This window comes from Geotrypetes seraphini, chromosome 12, assembly GCF_902459505.1.
Source record: "Geotrypetes seraphini chromosome 12, aGeoSer1.1, whole genome shotgun sequence".
In the NCBI taxonomy this organism is placed as follows: Eukaryota; Metazoa; Chordata; class Amphibia; order Gymnophiona; family Dermophiidae; genus Geotrypetes; species Geotrypetes seraphini.
Window position 1 is genome coordinate 2,104,368 of NC_047095.1, and position 15,930 is coordinate 2,120,297.

Here is a 15,930-nt window from a genome sequence, read left to right on the forward strand (position 1 = left end):
CAGTGCATGCAAATAGATCTCATGCATATTCATTGGGGAAATCCTGAAAACCCGACTGGACTGCGGCCCTCAAGGACCGACATTGGACACCCCTGATCTAGGTAATCTAATACTCAAAACATGAGAAAGTTGCATAGGGGACATAATTTTCCATTCCAAGTATAAAAAATCGGGCATATGTTCCTTAAGTTCTGGGAGGATCCAATACATTCCCTGGCGCATAATATAGGCTTGATGGTACCTATAAAAGTTGGGAAAATTTACCCCATCCTCCACAATCGTTTTTTGTAAAGTAACTATAGCAATTCTAGCCTTTTTACCCAGCCAAATAAATTTAGTAAGAATATTATTCAACTTTTTATAAAAAGATCTCTGAAAGTATATTGGTATCATACCCATTTGATAACAAACTACAGGCAAAATCATCATTTTTACAGTCTGTTTCTTCCCCACCAAGATAAATGCAAAGGGTCCCACTGCTCACATAACTCTGAGACCTTTAGCAAAATGGATTTTTCATTTACCTGCATAGAAAGAAACGAACTTCTGATAACCAGTCAACATGGTTTCTGCAAGGGGAGATCGTACCTAACGAACATACTGCACTTCTTCGAAAGAATTAACAAATGGATGGACAAAGGAGACCCCATAGACATCATATATCTAGATTTCCAAAAAGCCTTTGACAAGGTGCCCTATGAATGCCTACTTCAGAAACTGAAGAAATATGGGGTGGAAGGAGACGTACATAGATGGATCAGAAACTGGTTGGTGGGTAGGAAACAGAGGGTAGGAGTGAAGGGCCACTACTCGGACTGGAGGAGGGTCACGAGTGGGGTCCCACAGGGCTCGGTGCTCGGGCCACTGCTATTTAATATATTCATAAATGATCTAGAAATAAGGATGAAGTGCAAAATAATAAAATTTGCAGATGACACCAAGCTATACAATGGGAAGGATGTTATTGAAAGAGGGTACCCAAGAAAGGGACTTGGGGGTAAAGGTGGACATGACAATGAAGCCGACGGCACAGTGCGCAGCAGCCGCAAAGAGAGCAAATAGAATGCCAAGTATAATCAAGAAGGGTATCACTACCAGAACGAAAGAAGTTATCCTGCCGTTGTATCGGGCGATGGTGCTTCCGCATCTGGAGTACTGCGTCCAATATTTGTCGCCGTACCTTAAGAAGGATATGGCATTACTCGAGAGGGTTCAGAGGAGAGCAACACATCTGATAAAAGGTATGGAAAACCTTTCATATGCTGCGCACTGTGCCGTCAGCTTCATTGTCATGTCCACCATTACCCCCAAGTCCCTTTCTTGGGTACTCTCTTTCAATAACATCCTTCCCATCGTATAGCTGTACCTTGGATTTCTGCTTCCCACATGTAGTACTTTACATTTCTCAACGTTGAACTTCATCTGCCATCTCGTCGCCCATTCCCCTAGTTTGTTCAAGTCCCTTTGCAATTCTTCGCAGTCCTCTTTAGTCCGAGCTCCACTAAATAGTTTTGTGTCGTCCGCAAATTTTATTATCTCATACTTCGTCCCTGTTTCTAGATCATTTATAAATATATTAAATAGCAGCGGCCCAAGCACCAAGCCCTGCGGGACACCACTCGTGACCCTCCTCCAGTCCGAATAGTGGCCCTTCACTCCTATCCTCTGTTTCCTACACGCCAACCAGTTTCCGATCCATCTATGTATGTCTCCTTCCACCCCATGATTCTTCAGTTTCCAGAGGCTATTTTGCCATTTTTACTTTGTCTGAGGAAGAACAGGGAAGTGGCTGTAGTGTGTAAAACAAACCTTGCATAATTATTGAGCGGGCGGGTTTTTTGAAAGAATTGGGATTCAGCCAACCCAGTCCAGACAAGTGGCATCCAGGCCTGATGCTGCTTGGAATATCAAGGGCCTAGCATTCTGGGTTAAGCCAGCATTAAAGTTTGGTTTCTTTTTCCCTGCTGGGGAGAGCAGGAAAAGGATTTTTGCCTTTTGGAGGGGGGGTTTTGTGCCACAGACACAGGGGAGGGGCGAGGCAGAGAAGTCAAAGCTCTCCTGCTCCCCAGAAGAAAAGGACTATTTTGATTCATTGGTTCTACATTATTGTTTTTGAATGAACTGCAGTATTCTGTTGAGAGTTTTGTTTTGAGCTCTGCTTTTACTACCCTCGTGGAGGGGAGACGAACTGTAATCTTGACTAGTGAATCGTATTCCTGCCCAGTTAAAAATAAGTGGCTTTGAGTCAAGCCTGAAAATAAAAGATGAAACCTTTAAAGACTGTGTGGTGCTTGTGAAACACATCCAAGTAAAACCAGGTCCAGCAATGTGCATGGGAGGCACTGAATCTTAGGCCGCATAATTAAAGTAACACATCAAACTACTCGGCCGGACAGGGCTCCAGCTGGCTCAGGAAAAGTTAGCCGGGTGTCCCTGTCACAGAACGCAATGGCATGCATTGCCCAATTGCACTCCAGGATCCCCCACTAGGAGGACAGAGAAAGACTGGAGTCCAGCGGAGGGGAAGATTCCATGGGCGGACTAGGTTTCAGAGGGGGTACCACAGGCATGGACTTTTTAACCAGGTATGCCTGATAGAGCATATTCACAAATTCCGGGGGGTAAAAGTCTCCCGCAGCGAAAGCCGTTCTATGCGCCTCAGACTTAGAGTGTTTGGAAGATTTATGAGACATTTCACCGGAACCATGAAAATGCCACCAGAGTTCTTCTGAGGGTGTCCCCGGTGTGATTTTCATGGCATATGAATAAGAAGATCCAAGAAGGACCTCTCCAAAGGTAGAAGGCACCATATCCGTGCACACCTTGCCCCCCTTGTGGGCCATGGCACATGTGGAACACGGCTGTGAATCAAACAGTCATCCGCCGCAAATAAGGCATGAATCCATGCCATCATGTCCTGAGGAGGCCATCAATGATGATGCCTAAGATTTTTACGGAGGAGACTAATTCAATAGTGATGGAGTTAAGGGCAAAAGGAGTGCTACCGATCCAGGGCAAGCAGTGGCTTCCCCCATGTCTTTCTTAATAACAGACTATGGACCTTTCCTCCAGGAACTTGTCTAAACCTTTCTTAAAACCAGCTACACTATCCGCTCTTACCACATCCTCTGGCAACGCATTCCAGAGCTTAACTATTCTGAGTGAAAAAAATTTTCTCCTATTGGTTTTAAAAGTATTTCCATCTAACTTTGAGTGTTCCCTAGTCTTTGTAATTTTTGAAGGAGTGAAAAATTGATCCACTTGTACCCATTCTACTCCACTCAGGATTTTGGAAACTTCAAACATATCTCCCCTCAGCCGTCTCCTTTCCAAGCTGAAGAGCCCTAACTGCTTTAGTCTTTCCTCATAAGAGAGGAGTTCCATCCCCTTTACCATCATGGTCGCTCTTCTTTGAACTTTTTCTAGTGCCACTATATCTTTCTTGAGATAAGGAGACCAGAATTGAACGCAATACTCCAGATGAGGTCGCACCATGGAGCGATACAGGGGCATCATAACATTCTTTAGTCTTGTTAACCATAGGTGTAGAGGTAGGTTAGAGGGATAGGAGTAGAGGTAAGTATAGGGATAGGAGTAGAGATAGGTTAAAGAGCTAGTCAGGGACCACTGCTCAGGCAATGGGCCTGATGGGCCGCCGCAGGAGCAGACCGCTGGGCGAGATGGACCTCTGGTCTGCCTCAGTGGAGGCAACTTCTTATGTTCTTATGTTCTTCTTATCCCTTTTTTAATAATTCCTAGCATCCTGTTTGCTTTTTTGGCCGCCACTGCAAATTGGGCAGAAGGTTTCATCGTACTGCCCTATAACAGCCTGAGAAAAGAGAAGGGACCCCTGGAAAATGGCAATTTTATGATTTTAGAGGGGGGGTTAGGGCATGCAGGGAAACTATCCAGAAATCCATTTTCAGGACCCCCCACAATCGCTAAACCAGGCAGGCAAGCTGCTACTCACTGTGCTATGGTGCTGTAAGAAAGAAATGGCAAGCAATGCTGATACAGTATGCAGGGAGATCTCAAGCCTCAGGAAGCTGGAAAACTGACCTCAGCCAGTGACCTCCATCACCTCCGAATCACCCAGGGAAGGTACGAAGTCCAATCATGATCCCAGGCGCACCTCCACAGAACTGCGCAGCCTGTGCTCTACCCACTAGCGGACGAACCTGAGGTGAAATAGCTCCCAATCCCGGAGCCACGATTTGGCGTGTAGGCTGTCCGGAGGGCTTACTGCAGGAGCAGGTAACTTCCCAGAAGCAGACTTTCTTCAAAAGTCTGCAATCTCCCACTGCATGGATGTCCCCGCAGGGGACTTCCATAGCACAAGGGCAAAACCTGCAAAAAAAGAGTTGAAAATACACTAAAATTTCAGAAATGAAACATGAGCAGAAAAGATGAGCTTCTACTGTCTGGCTTGTAGGAATACAAAACTGGTGTCCAGGGAGCAAGCTACAGGGGATAAGTACAGAGGGAGGTGATAAAACTTCTATCAAGTGAATTTCCTATAGCCCCAGGACAGGAGCATAGGAAGATTGCTTCTGCCGCGCTTCATCGCTAGACCACCAGGTCTTTAAAGGTAAGCTATCAAGGAGGCAGAAGGGAGTCAGGGTGGGAGCCCTAAAGTTATTTGTGATTTTTTGGTATTCACGAGGGGGCTGTGCTCCTAACTCCCACGAATATCCTGGTAGCTAGAATCAGCCTTTTTGGATGGTAGTGTTTTCTAGGTGGCTATGGGTCTCATTTTCAAAGCTCTAAGACACACAAACCTATGGTACTTTGTGTGTCTAAGTTTTTTTAATGTGTTGTACAAGGGCCGGTTTATACAGTCTTTTGAACGTCTATGTATTTTGGAAATGAGTCCCATATTCCATAAGTACAGAGCTATAAAAGTGCTCATACTTCCTGCCTTTTCTAAAGAGAAGCATTTTAGAAAAGGGTTTAGGAATACGAGACTATATTTAATAGAAAAGATACTCCATGTCCCTTAAACACTTTTCCATTTCTGTTTCTCTTCTCTGTATTTGCCTGTAGTCAAGTTGCTAACCTGAGTTTGGCCAAAAGTTCTCCTCTCTCAGCACAATCAACGCTGACCTGACGGATGAGTTCATGGAAGACAATGTTGTAAATGTTTTGCTCCTTCTTCAACAGCTCCAACATATTGTGCATCTGGCATGAAAAACATGATATACCGGTAATTACTGCACTCAAAGCCAGTGACAGGGTGAGAGAAGAAAGTCACAGGAAAGAAAGGCCATCTGTAGACAGGAATGACGGACAGTCTAATGAGGTTCCATGACACATACTTCTTTTTCAAGGATAAATCAAGCACTAGCTAGCCCTAGAAGAAAAGCATATGGTGGTAGGTGAGGGAGAATAATTTTATAAAGCTGTTTTGCACTTGAGAACCTGTTTTACACACAGAAAAGGGCTTTTATAGAATTGTGTGATCATATACCCTTATAGGGGAGAGTGTGATGCAATGGTTAAAGCTACAGCCTCAACACCCTGGGTTTGTGGGTTCTTTTTTTTTTTTTTTATAAATCTTTATTCATTTTCAAATATTACAACAAGTGTATAATAATCAATCAGAAAGATTTTTAACTAATCACTTTTTATTTATATTCCTTCAAATATATAAATATAAAAGAATCTCACCCCACCCACCCATATATTAATAATTAACAATTAACAATTATCATTCATAATCCCACCCCCCCTATATCTTATCCAATACTAAGGTGTTTAAGATGTCTGATCATTAGAATAAATAATCAATGGCCCCCCAAATCTTTTTAAACTTATGATAATTTCCTTGTTGCATAGCAAGCACTCTTTCCATTTTATAAATATGGCATACTGAATTCCACCAAAAAGTATAATTTAGTTTAGTGTAATCTTTCCAATTTCCTGTAATCTGCTGAATGGCAACCCCTGTCAATATCAATAGAAGTTTATTATTATTTGCAGAAATTGGGCTTTTAAATCTCATTAATGTACCAAATAAGATAGTATCATATGAAAGGGCAACATGATTTTCTAACAATGAATTAATTTGGGACCAAATTAACTTCCAAAAGGCATTTATATAGGGACAGAAAAATATTAAATGGTCTAATGTCCCAGCTTCTAAACCACAATGCCAGCATCTATTGGACCTCGAACTATCCAACTTCTGTAACCGAACTGGGGTCCAAAAAGCTCTATGCAACAAAAAAAAACCAAGTTTGTCTCATAGATGCTGCCCTTGTAGTTCTTCCCAGCCAGAAAAAAACCCCAAAAACAAAACTTCCCAGTTTAAATTCCAAAACCCTCAAGAACAGTTCCCTTGGAAAGTTTTATGGCAGTTCTAGGCTCCAGCGAGCCTGAAGTTCAAAACCTGAACAGTTTTATATGCAACAGTAAAGTAATCATAATCAATTCCTCTTTGATTTGAGTCAGGCTTGTATGGCAGTTTGCCTAATCCATTCCAGTGTTAAGACACTGGTTTCCAGCAGTTTAACTGCTGGTGAAGAGTGACTCTGCTGGATGGAAAAAGTTGTAACAAGAAAAATAGCCCACTTAAACCCACCACCAATACACTTCAAGAAACAGTTCATATTTAGCTCCTAGTAATAAACCTAAACAGTAAGGAGATAGTGGAACAGAATGCTAAAAATTATCTCTGAAAAATCAATGTTATCCCCTGACTGGAGCAAACATGACACTGTTACCTTTTTTGTGGTTCTTTTTCAAGGGGAAGCGAAAAGGATTCCGCAGACTGGTCCTCTAGCATCCGCGGTAAAGAAGAGCGGGACTTGGGTGTGATTGTATGTGATCTTAAGGTGGCTAAACAGGTTGAAAAGGTGACAGCGAAAGCTAGAAGGATGCTAGGTTGCATAGGTTGTATGGCCAGTAGGAAAAAGGAGGTATTGATGCCTCTATATAAGACCTATTATATATGCCAAAACATACCACTTATTAGGGACAGTGCACCTACTACCATCAGCTATTGTAGTGTCTTATAGAAACTTAAACTCAGGAAAAGGCCTCAGAATTGGAGCCTACGCACAGTCTTGATCACAGACTGAAGTTGTCAGCGTAGTTTTTTTAGCTCCTTAGCTCCAGTCATAGGCCAAAAACCTGAGAATGTGTATTAGTATTTTTTAATTTTTATAAATATTTTTAATACTTTTTTGAATAAATAATTTTAAATCTTCTAAGTAACTGAATGTTATTTTAGTAGATGCAACTATTCCTAAGTTTTGAAAAAACTAGCAACTGAGCACTTATCTCAATCTTCTTTCATGTGCTTCAGTATTGCCTCAGCTTCAAATGATTCATTGTTTGCTGTTAGATTGCTGCTACTGCCGTTTCGTGGATACACTACTTTTTCCACTGCTTCAGGGCCAACGGCAAAATCAATACAGCATCTATAGTATAATTAAAAGAATAAAAAGAAAAGAAAAGTTATCTATATACTGATATCATTTCTTAATTCCATAGTATCAGAGAATAACTTACTATTCACAGCCGCCAGAAGTTTTTCAAACCGGGACAAGATGGCACCGGCATACATTTTATACTCACATAATAACGTGCTGACTATGAACGTTGTATTACGTGCTGACGTCATTTTCCGACATTAACCCTTAAGGGAACTACAGTATAAGCTAGTTGTTTATCTAGCCATTTCCTAGTCAATTTTGATACAGAATTAGTAAAAATGCTGCCACTCTACATTCTTATTTAAACCTTTTGGTGATAAAGATCCCAATCGAATAATCCAACGCTGTTCCCGTTGGGCTAAATATCGTTTAAAATTGCCCCCTCTGTTACTCCGGTAAACAATCTCAATGATAGTGGCTTTCAAGGAAAAGAAGTCATGATTCGCTTCAATGCAGTGTTTGGCTAAAGGAGCTCCTATCACTTGATTTTTAATATTGCTTTTATGTTCAGTTAATCTTATATTAAATCTCCGGGATGTCTGTCCAACATAAATTAACTTACATGGACATTGTAAGATATATATAACACCCTCCGATTTACAGTTAGAAGAGTGTTTAAGAGTGTATTCTTTATTATCAGCTGGATTACAAAATTTATTGGAAGTAATCATAATCTTGCACATTTGGCATGCCCCACAGCTAAAATGTCCTTGATATATCGCTCCGGCATTTCGATCTACATTTGGGAGTACAGAAGGACACAAAAGTTCTTTAAGGTTCCGTTTTCTTTTGTATGCTATCTGGAGGTGGAAATCCTGGAACACCCCTGCGATCTTTAGTATATCCCAATGTTTCCGTAGGGAACGAACCGTCTGATAGCAGTTCTCAGAGTATGTCAAAACACACGTCATAACCTGATCTTTCTCGCGTTGTGTATTGATTTTAGGTGCTAGTAGACAGTCCCTATGGTTATGATATGCCCTTTTATAGGCAGCTTTAACTATATTAAGGGGATATCCACGTTGTAAAAAACGCTGTTTTAATGTATCAGCCTGTCTCCTAAACTCACTTGTAGAGGAACATATTCTTCTTATTCTTAAAAATTGAGAATAAGGCAGACTTTTCTTGAGTGTAAACGGATGAGCACTGGAGAACAGAAGAGCAGAATTACAGTCAGTGGGCTTAAAATAAACCACTGTGTCAAAACTGTCATTTCTAATATTAACTTGAACGTCCAAAAAGGACGTTGAGCCACTTTGGGTGACACCTTATAAGTTATTTGACGCCTCTATATAAGACTCAGGTAAGACCTCATTTAGAATATTGTGTTCAATTCTGGAGGCCACACCTTCAAAAAGATATAAAAAAGATGGAGACGGTCCAGAAGAAGGCTACTAAAATGGTGTGTGGTCTTCGTGATAAGGCGTATGGGGACGGACATAAAGATCTCAATCTGTATACTTTGGAAGAAAGGCGTGAAAGGGGAGATATGATAGAGATGTTTAAATCCCAAAATATAACTACAAAATATTACTCACCAGAGATGGGTTACACTCCCCCAATAACCATTTCACAAACCAGTGGAGAAAAAGCCTCAAAAATTTCAATGCAGCAGTAAACAACTGCAGTACTGTTTAAATCACAGCTGCTTATGTACTATCACTGGCAAAAAAACTCCACCATCACTGAAATGTAATTATCAAAAGGGTAATATACCCATCACTGTGCACAGGAAAAGCAAAAAAAGTTTTACTTAGCTTGGGACCATGGTCTGAAATGCCGTGCTGTGCTGATAGAAAATGTCTGGTCAGACTATAGATGAAAACACCACGGCACCATTTAGATGTACAGTCCAGAATTCATGCCCAATCATCCAACAAGTGCCTTGTTTCGCCTCTCAAAGGGTTCCTCAGGGATTGTGTCAGCTGGAAACCTTCTTTTCACGATGTTTCAGACCATGGTCCCAAGCTAAGTAAAACTTTTTTTGCTTTTCCTGTACACAGTGATTGGTTTATTACCCTTTTAATAATTACATTTCAGTGGTGGTGGAGTTTTTTTGCCTGTGATAGTACAAAAGCAGCTTGGATTTAAATTGTGTTTACGGCACAATTCTTCAACCGACGGTCCGCGGACCGGTGCCGGTCCGCAGAAAATTTCTGCCGGTCCGCGCAGGGCCGGCGAGATCAAGTCAGCAGTTATATTTCCTGCCGACTGTGGCAGTAGCGTACTAAGGGGGGACGGGGGGGGCGGTCCGCCCTTGCCGTTCAGTCCCCCCCACCCCCGAAGGACCGCTCGCCCCCCTGGCCTCCCTGCACCACCTATGAAGCAGCCTGCAGCAGGATCGCGATGTCAGCGATCCCTGAGCTGCTTGGGCGCTGCTTCTTGCGCCGCGGCCCCGCCCCTCCTGACATCAGAGGGGCGGGACCGCGGCGCAGGAAGCAGCGCAGGGATCGCTGACATCGCGATCCTGCTGTGGGCGGTGCGGGGAGGCCAGGGGGGCGAGCGGTCCTTCGGGGTGGGTCGGGGCATCAGGCCTTCAGGTTGGGGCGGGCGGGCAGGCAGGCAGGCTTGCTTTCAAGGGGGAGGGGGTGACAGGCAGGCAAGCAGACCTTCAAGGGGGGGACAGGCCTACAAGGGGGTGGGACAGGCCTACAAAGGGGTGAGACAGGCCTTCGGGGGAGGTGCAGGCCTTCGGGGGGGGTGCAGATCTTCAAGGGGGGGACAGGCAGGCAGGCCTACAAGGGGGTGGGACAGGCCTACAAGGGGGTGGGACAGGCCTTCAAGGGGGGGACAGGCCTTTGGGGGAGACAGGCCTTTGGGGGAGACAGGCCTTTGGGGGGTGCAGGCCTTCAGGGGGGTGCAGGCCTTCAAGGGGGGACAGGCCTATAAAGGGGTGAGACAGGCCTTCGGGGTGGGGTGCAGGCCTTCGGGGAGTGCAGACCTTCAAGGGGGGACAGGCCTTCAAGGGGGGACAGGCCTTCAATGGGGGGACAGGCCTACAAGGGGGTGGGACAGGCCTACAAGGGGGTGGGACAGGCCTACAAGGGGGGACAGGCCTTTGGGGGGATGCAGGCCTTCGGGGGGGGTGCAGGCCTTCAAGGGGGGGGACAGGCCTTCAAGGGGGGGACAGGCAGGCAGGCCTTCAAGGGGGGGACAGGCCTTTGGGGGGTGCAGGCCTTCGGGGGGGTGCAGGCCTTCAAGGGGAGGGGACAGGCCTTCAAGGGGGGGACAGGCAGGCAGGCCTTCAAGAGGGGGACAGGCCTACAAGGGGGGGGGACAGGCCTTCAAGGGGGGACAGGCAGACCTTTAAGGGGGGACAGGCCTTTGGGGGGACCCTGGTTTAGAAGTACACGGAGGGAAGGGGGTTTTCAAAGAGATGTGCTTATGCCAAACTTTGGGGGGGGGGAAGATATAATGGGTCTGAAAATAGAGGAGAGGGAGAGAGATGATGGACCATGGGATTTAGGGAGGGAAGGAACAGAAAGGGAGAGAAATTGGACACAAGGGATGGTGTGGAGGAGGGATAGAGATACTGGATAGGAGGGTAATTGGGAAAAGAAAGGGAGAGATGGTGGACTCTGGGTTGGTGGGGAAGGAGGGAGAGATGCCGGATAAAAGGGTAGTTAAGAAAAGGTGGATCTGTGGAGGGAGATGAAAAAAAGGAAAGATACCAAACTTCCTGGGGAGGGAAGGGAAATGGAAAGGGAGGACAGAGTTGGCAGATGGATGGTTAGCATGCAGAAAGAAGAAAGAAGGAGACCCTGGCAAGCAAGTTATCAGAAGAAAACCAGAGCCTTGGACCAACAAGATTTGAAATATAACCAGACAACAAAAGGTAGAAAAATTAATTTTATTTTCTGTTTTGTGATTACAATATGTCAGATTTGAAATGTGTATCCTGCCAGAGCTGGGATTTAACAGAGAGAGGAAAAGTCCTTTTTGTTTCTTTATTTTATTTACACCACAGCACCAGTGTGGTTAGGAGAAGCCAAAAGGAGAAAAAGCTATAAAACCCACCAGGATTTTTGAAAAAAATCACCCAACTGGGCAGGAAAATCAAATTGAAAAACCGATTCAATAGGCTGAATCGAATCAAAATTTTTTTTCCTGAATCTGGCAGCATTAGTTTGCGCTACTGTCTTAGACTTTAGGACCTGGGATTGGGGAGAGATGGTATCCTCAGTACTTTATAATGCAAGTGAAACGAGGATTTGGTCAGACTTTTGAAGGGTCTGCAGAAAAAAAATATTGTATAGGCCGGGGACATGAAACAGCAGGAAATGGGAACTTTTCTTCCTTCTATTTTTGTGAATGGAAAGGCTGAGGATGTCAGAGAGTTCAGTTAAAATATGTGCTTTATAAGAAAATATAATAATTTGTTTTATAAAGTTTATAGCATAGCTGGCCTACCCAGTGAGGTGTTCCTAGTGGTGGTGGTGGCAGCGTATCAATGTGTTGAGAGAAAGAGGTGGTCTGGGAAATTCTGCTGAGCAAACTCCGGGCCCATTTCCACCCCCCAGTTAGTCCACTCCGCTCAACTGGTTCACACACTGAGTGGGTCTTTGGGTGTTGTTTTGGGATCTCTTCCAGTGGTTTATCAGTATCTCCTTCTGGTCCAAGGAAGGAAACTTTGTTATCCTTAGCATTGACCTACAGAATATGTTTGTAACAGCGCTGCTTGTGTGGCATTAGGCTATGTAGTGATCGAAAGAAAAAACCAGACCTTTGCACATTTTTGCACTATATGGTGGGTGTATGAGGAGATTCACATTTCCTGCACAGCTAAGTCCATGTGAAGTTACCTTGTGCTGTATTTGACATCTAGCAAAGTCTCTGTTTGAAAGGAAAGATCTAAACTTAAAAATGAAGTGGCCAGAAGTTATGGTAAAAGCAGATAGTGTAGCTGGTTTTAAGAAAGATTTGGACAAATTCCTGGAGGAAAAGTCCATAATCTGTTATTAAGACATGGGGGAAGTATCTGCTTGCCCTGGATCGGTAGCATGGAATGTTGCTACTCTTTGGGTTTTGACCAGGTATTAGTGTCCTGGATTGGCTACCATGAGAATGGGCTACTGGGCATGATGGACCATTGGTCTGATCCAGTTAGGCTATTCTTATGTTATGTTCTCATCTGTAGGGGCCTTTGTTTTCACTTCTTATTTTAATTTATTTTTTTTTCTGGGAACTTATCAGTGTTTTTAATAATGGGAACAAAAATGGAAGAGAATTAATGTGTGTGGGATGAGGGGGTAACTAATTTCTTCAGCTAAATAATTCAATCCACCTCAAACAGACATAGGAGAACTCACACACCATTCACACACCCTCCAACCAAAAACGTCAAAAGAAAAAAACTGTTCGACAATCTCCTAGCCATTCGAGCTGCAACACTCGACCCCCAACTCTACAACCTATTGACCTCGACCACAGACTACAAAACCTTCAAAAAGAAATAAAAACCCTTCTTTTCAAAAAACACATAAAACCGAACTAACACAATCAGAACTGTCCCAAGCATCACCTGCAACTACTCCATATGTACTTCTGATGTCATGACAATTCAGACATAATTTATGTTATGTTATGTTTGGAATATAAGAAAATTTTCACTGCCTGTTTCTATTCTGACCATTTATTCCGTTTCATGGTCATTACAAAAAATATTTTTTTACATGGGGGGGGGGGTGTCAAAAAATGATGGGCCCCGGGTGCCACATACCCTAGGTACGCCACTGGACTGCGGTTCCTCCCGACTAATGTTCCTCCCAGCCTCAGGCGATCAAGACAGGCTGCCAACATCGGGGCTTTCCCTCTCTGAGTCTCGCCTGTTAGGAAACAGGAAGTTGAAACAAAATAGGCGGGACTCAGAGAGTGAAGGTCCCGATGTCGGCAGCCTGTCTTGATCGCCGTCCCTGCCGAGTTGCTGAAGAGGGCCGCGGGGAAGTCGCGAGTAGAATGGAGAGAGCTGCAGATACAGGTGCAAGTGGAGGGAGATGGTCAGCGTGTGCAAGCAAGATCCTGGGGAGCCTTCACAGTGGCTGTCTCCCCTCCCACCAGCTCTCCTACTTGCCAGGGCAGTGATTTACCGGCAACTTCCTGCAGGCAAGTACTGAGAACTGCTGGAAGGGGAGGAAGCCACTGTAGGAGGCTGGGAAGCTGCTGGATAAAGAGAGAGCTGTTACTGGACTTGGAGAGAATTAGAAGGAGAGATGCTGCTGGGAGGGGAGGAGGGAAAGGGATGGGAAGAGAGTTAATGTTGGATAGAGGGAAGAGGGAAGGGAGAAGGAGAAATGCTGCTGGGAGGGGAGGAGGGAAAGGGATGGGAAGAGAGTTAATTTTGGATAGAGGGAGGAGGGAAGGGAGAAGGGAAAAAAAGGAAGGAGGGAAGGGAGAAAGAAAAAAGGAAGGAAACAGCTGGCAGGGAGATTACAGGAGGGGAAGGGGGTACAGGGTAGGAATGGAGAGATCAGATGAGGGAAAGGGGAGAGAGAGGAATGAGAAAGTAGAGAGACATTGATGCTGGAAAGGGGGTCAGCAGAGAAATGAGAGAGGGATAAAGATGCTAGATCTGGTGTAGGAGAGATAAAAATGAAGAAGGCAGTGAAGCTGGAATGAATGATGTAAAAAGGAGAGAGGAGGAACAGGCTGGATGGACAGGGAAGTGGGGCATAGAAAGAAGTCAGATACATATGGAAGGGGGAGAGGGCAGACATTGGATGAAACGGGCAGATGCTGGAAGGAAAAGAGTGAAAAGAAGATGAAAGCAGAAACCAGAGACAACAAAAGGTAGAAAAAAATAATTTTATTTCTATTTTGTCATTAGAATATATCAGATTTGAAATATATATCCTGCTAGAGACATAACTGGGGACTGCAGTATTCTGTTAGCATGATATTTCTATGTAGCATTCTATAATAACTTGGCTTGTTCAGTTTTCTTGATAGTAGAGGGGATATATGTGAAGGGGAGGGGAGACAGGGGTTTTGTTGGTCCGTGCTCTGTATATTTGTATTTATAAAATCACAATTGTTCAGAATATTGTTTCTTTTTATACTTTAATAAAATACGTTCAATATAAAATCATAATTGCGGCTTGTGCAGATGGGATCAGATGGTTTGCGGGGACCGAGCTCGCAGAGATGGGGCGTAAACGGGGTTTTTAAATTTTAGTCCTAGTAGTTTGCCGGTCCACAAAATAATTCTTTTATTTCTGCCGGTCCACGGGTATAAAAAGGTTGAAGAACACTGGTTTACGGCTGCATTGAAATATTTGAGGCTTTTTCTCCACTGGTTTGTGAAATGGTTATCGGGGGAGTGTAACCCATCTCTGGTAAGTAATATTTTGTAGTTATATTTTGGGATTTTTCTATTACTCTTAGTTTTTTCTTGTGAGACAGAGACGTTTAAATACCTACATAATACAAATGTGCATGAGTTGAGTCTCTTTCATTTGAAAGGAAACTCTGCAATGAGAGGGCATAGGATGAAGTTAAGAGGTGATAGGCTCCGGAGTAATCTAACAAAATACTATTTTTACAGAAAGGGTGTTAGATGCATGGAACAGTCTCCCAAAAGAGGTGGTGGAAACAGAGACTGTGTCTGAATTCAAGAGGGCCTGGGATAGGCACATGGGATCTCTCCGAGAGAGAAAGAGATAATGGTTACTGGGGATGGGCAGGCTGGATGTGCCATTATCTGCCATCATGTTTCTATGTTTCTACATGGTGCACACATGCTCTTCAGCCAATCAACCATCACACATTTAGCATGGTTTAGGGGCAAAACAGTCTGACGAGTCCATTTTAATCGATTTTGAGTGAAATTGAGTTGTTTTAGAGGCAGATTGAAATAGATCGAAAAATCCAAGGTGGCACTGAAATCACAATTTCACAGCAAAAATCAACAGAGAGCAAAATTAAAAGACAAAAAATGCAGAAAAGGGGTTTTTGAAGGTGGGAAACCTATATTCTGGCACCAGAAACCCCCCAAAAGTTGCTTCCCCCTTCCCCTGATGTCTCCCATAGACAGTAATAGACTGTACTTACAATCCTGTTAGGTGCCTCCCTGTATCAGTTTCATACAGCAGCTGGACTCTGGAGAAGATTTTCTGCCTCAGACAAGCATGCAAATCTTCCAGAAGCTTGTCTCTTTGGGCTGCCTTTTAGTCAGGCTCCAAGAGCTTGAGCCCTCGATCCCCCACCAGCTCCAGATGCATCTTCAGTGGGGGAGGGGAAGCAGCCAGCACCCGCAAATCCCTCAGGACTGATACAGGGGCCAGCACCTAAGGAGAGGCTATCCCAGGGGACTGAACCCCAAGCTGTCCAGAATATTAGGGGGAAAGAAAAGGGATTAGGACTTGTATACTGCCTTTTTGCAGTTATACAACCACACTCAAAGCGGTTTACATATAAGTACTTCAAGCATTTTTCCCTAGTTTAGAACAGCTAGGCAAGCGCTCTAAAAGAAGAGTTGCCCCAGCCCCCAGCTACAGAT

At 44.1% G+C, this 15,930-nt stretch overlaps 1 protein-coding gene across 6 annotated transcripts in view; it reads right to left on the bottom strand.

The window, feature by feature from the left end:
* The window catches only part of AXDND1 (axonemal dynein light chain domain containing 1), a 383,395-nt gene that overhangs the window by 240,477 nt on the left and 126,988 nt on the right, over positions 1–15,930 (bottom strand). For all 6 annotated transcript variants that reach the window (XR_004536635.1, XM_033916370.1, XM_033916373.1 and 3 more), the window contains one exon: positions 5,057–5,178. Coding sequence is in view for 5 of the 6 variants with exons in the window: in XM_033916370.1 (XP_033772261.1) it covers positions 5,057–5,178 (122 nt within the window). In the remaining variant the exon portion in view is untranslated. The remainder of the gene's footprint in view (positions 1–5,056; positions 5,179–15,930) is intronic.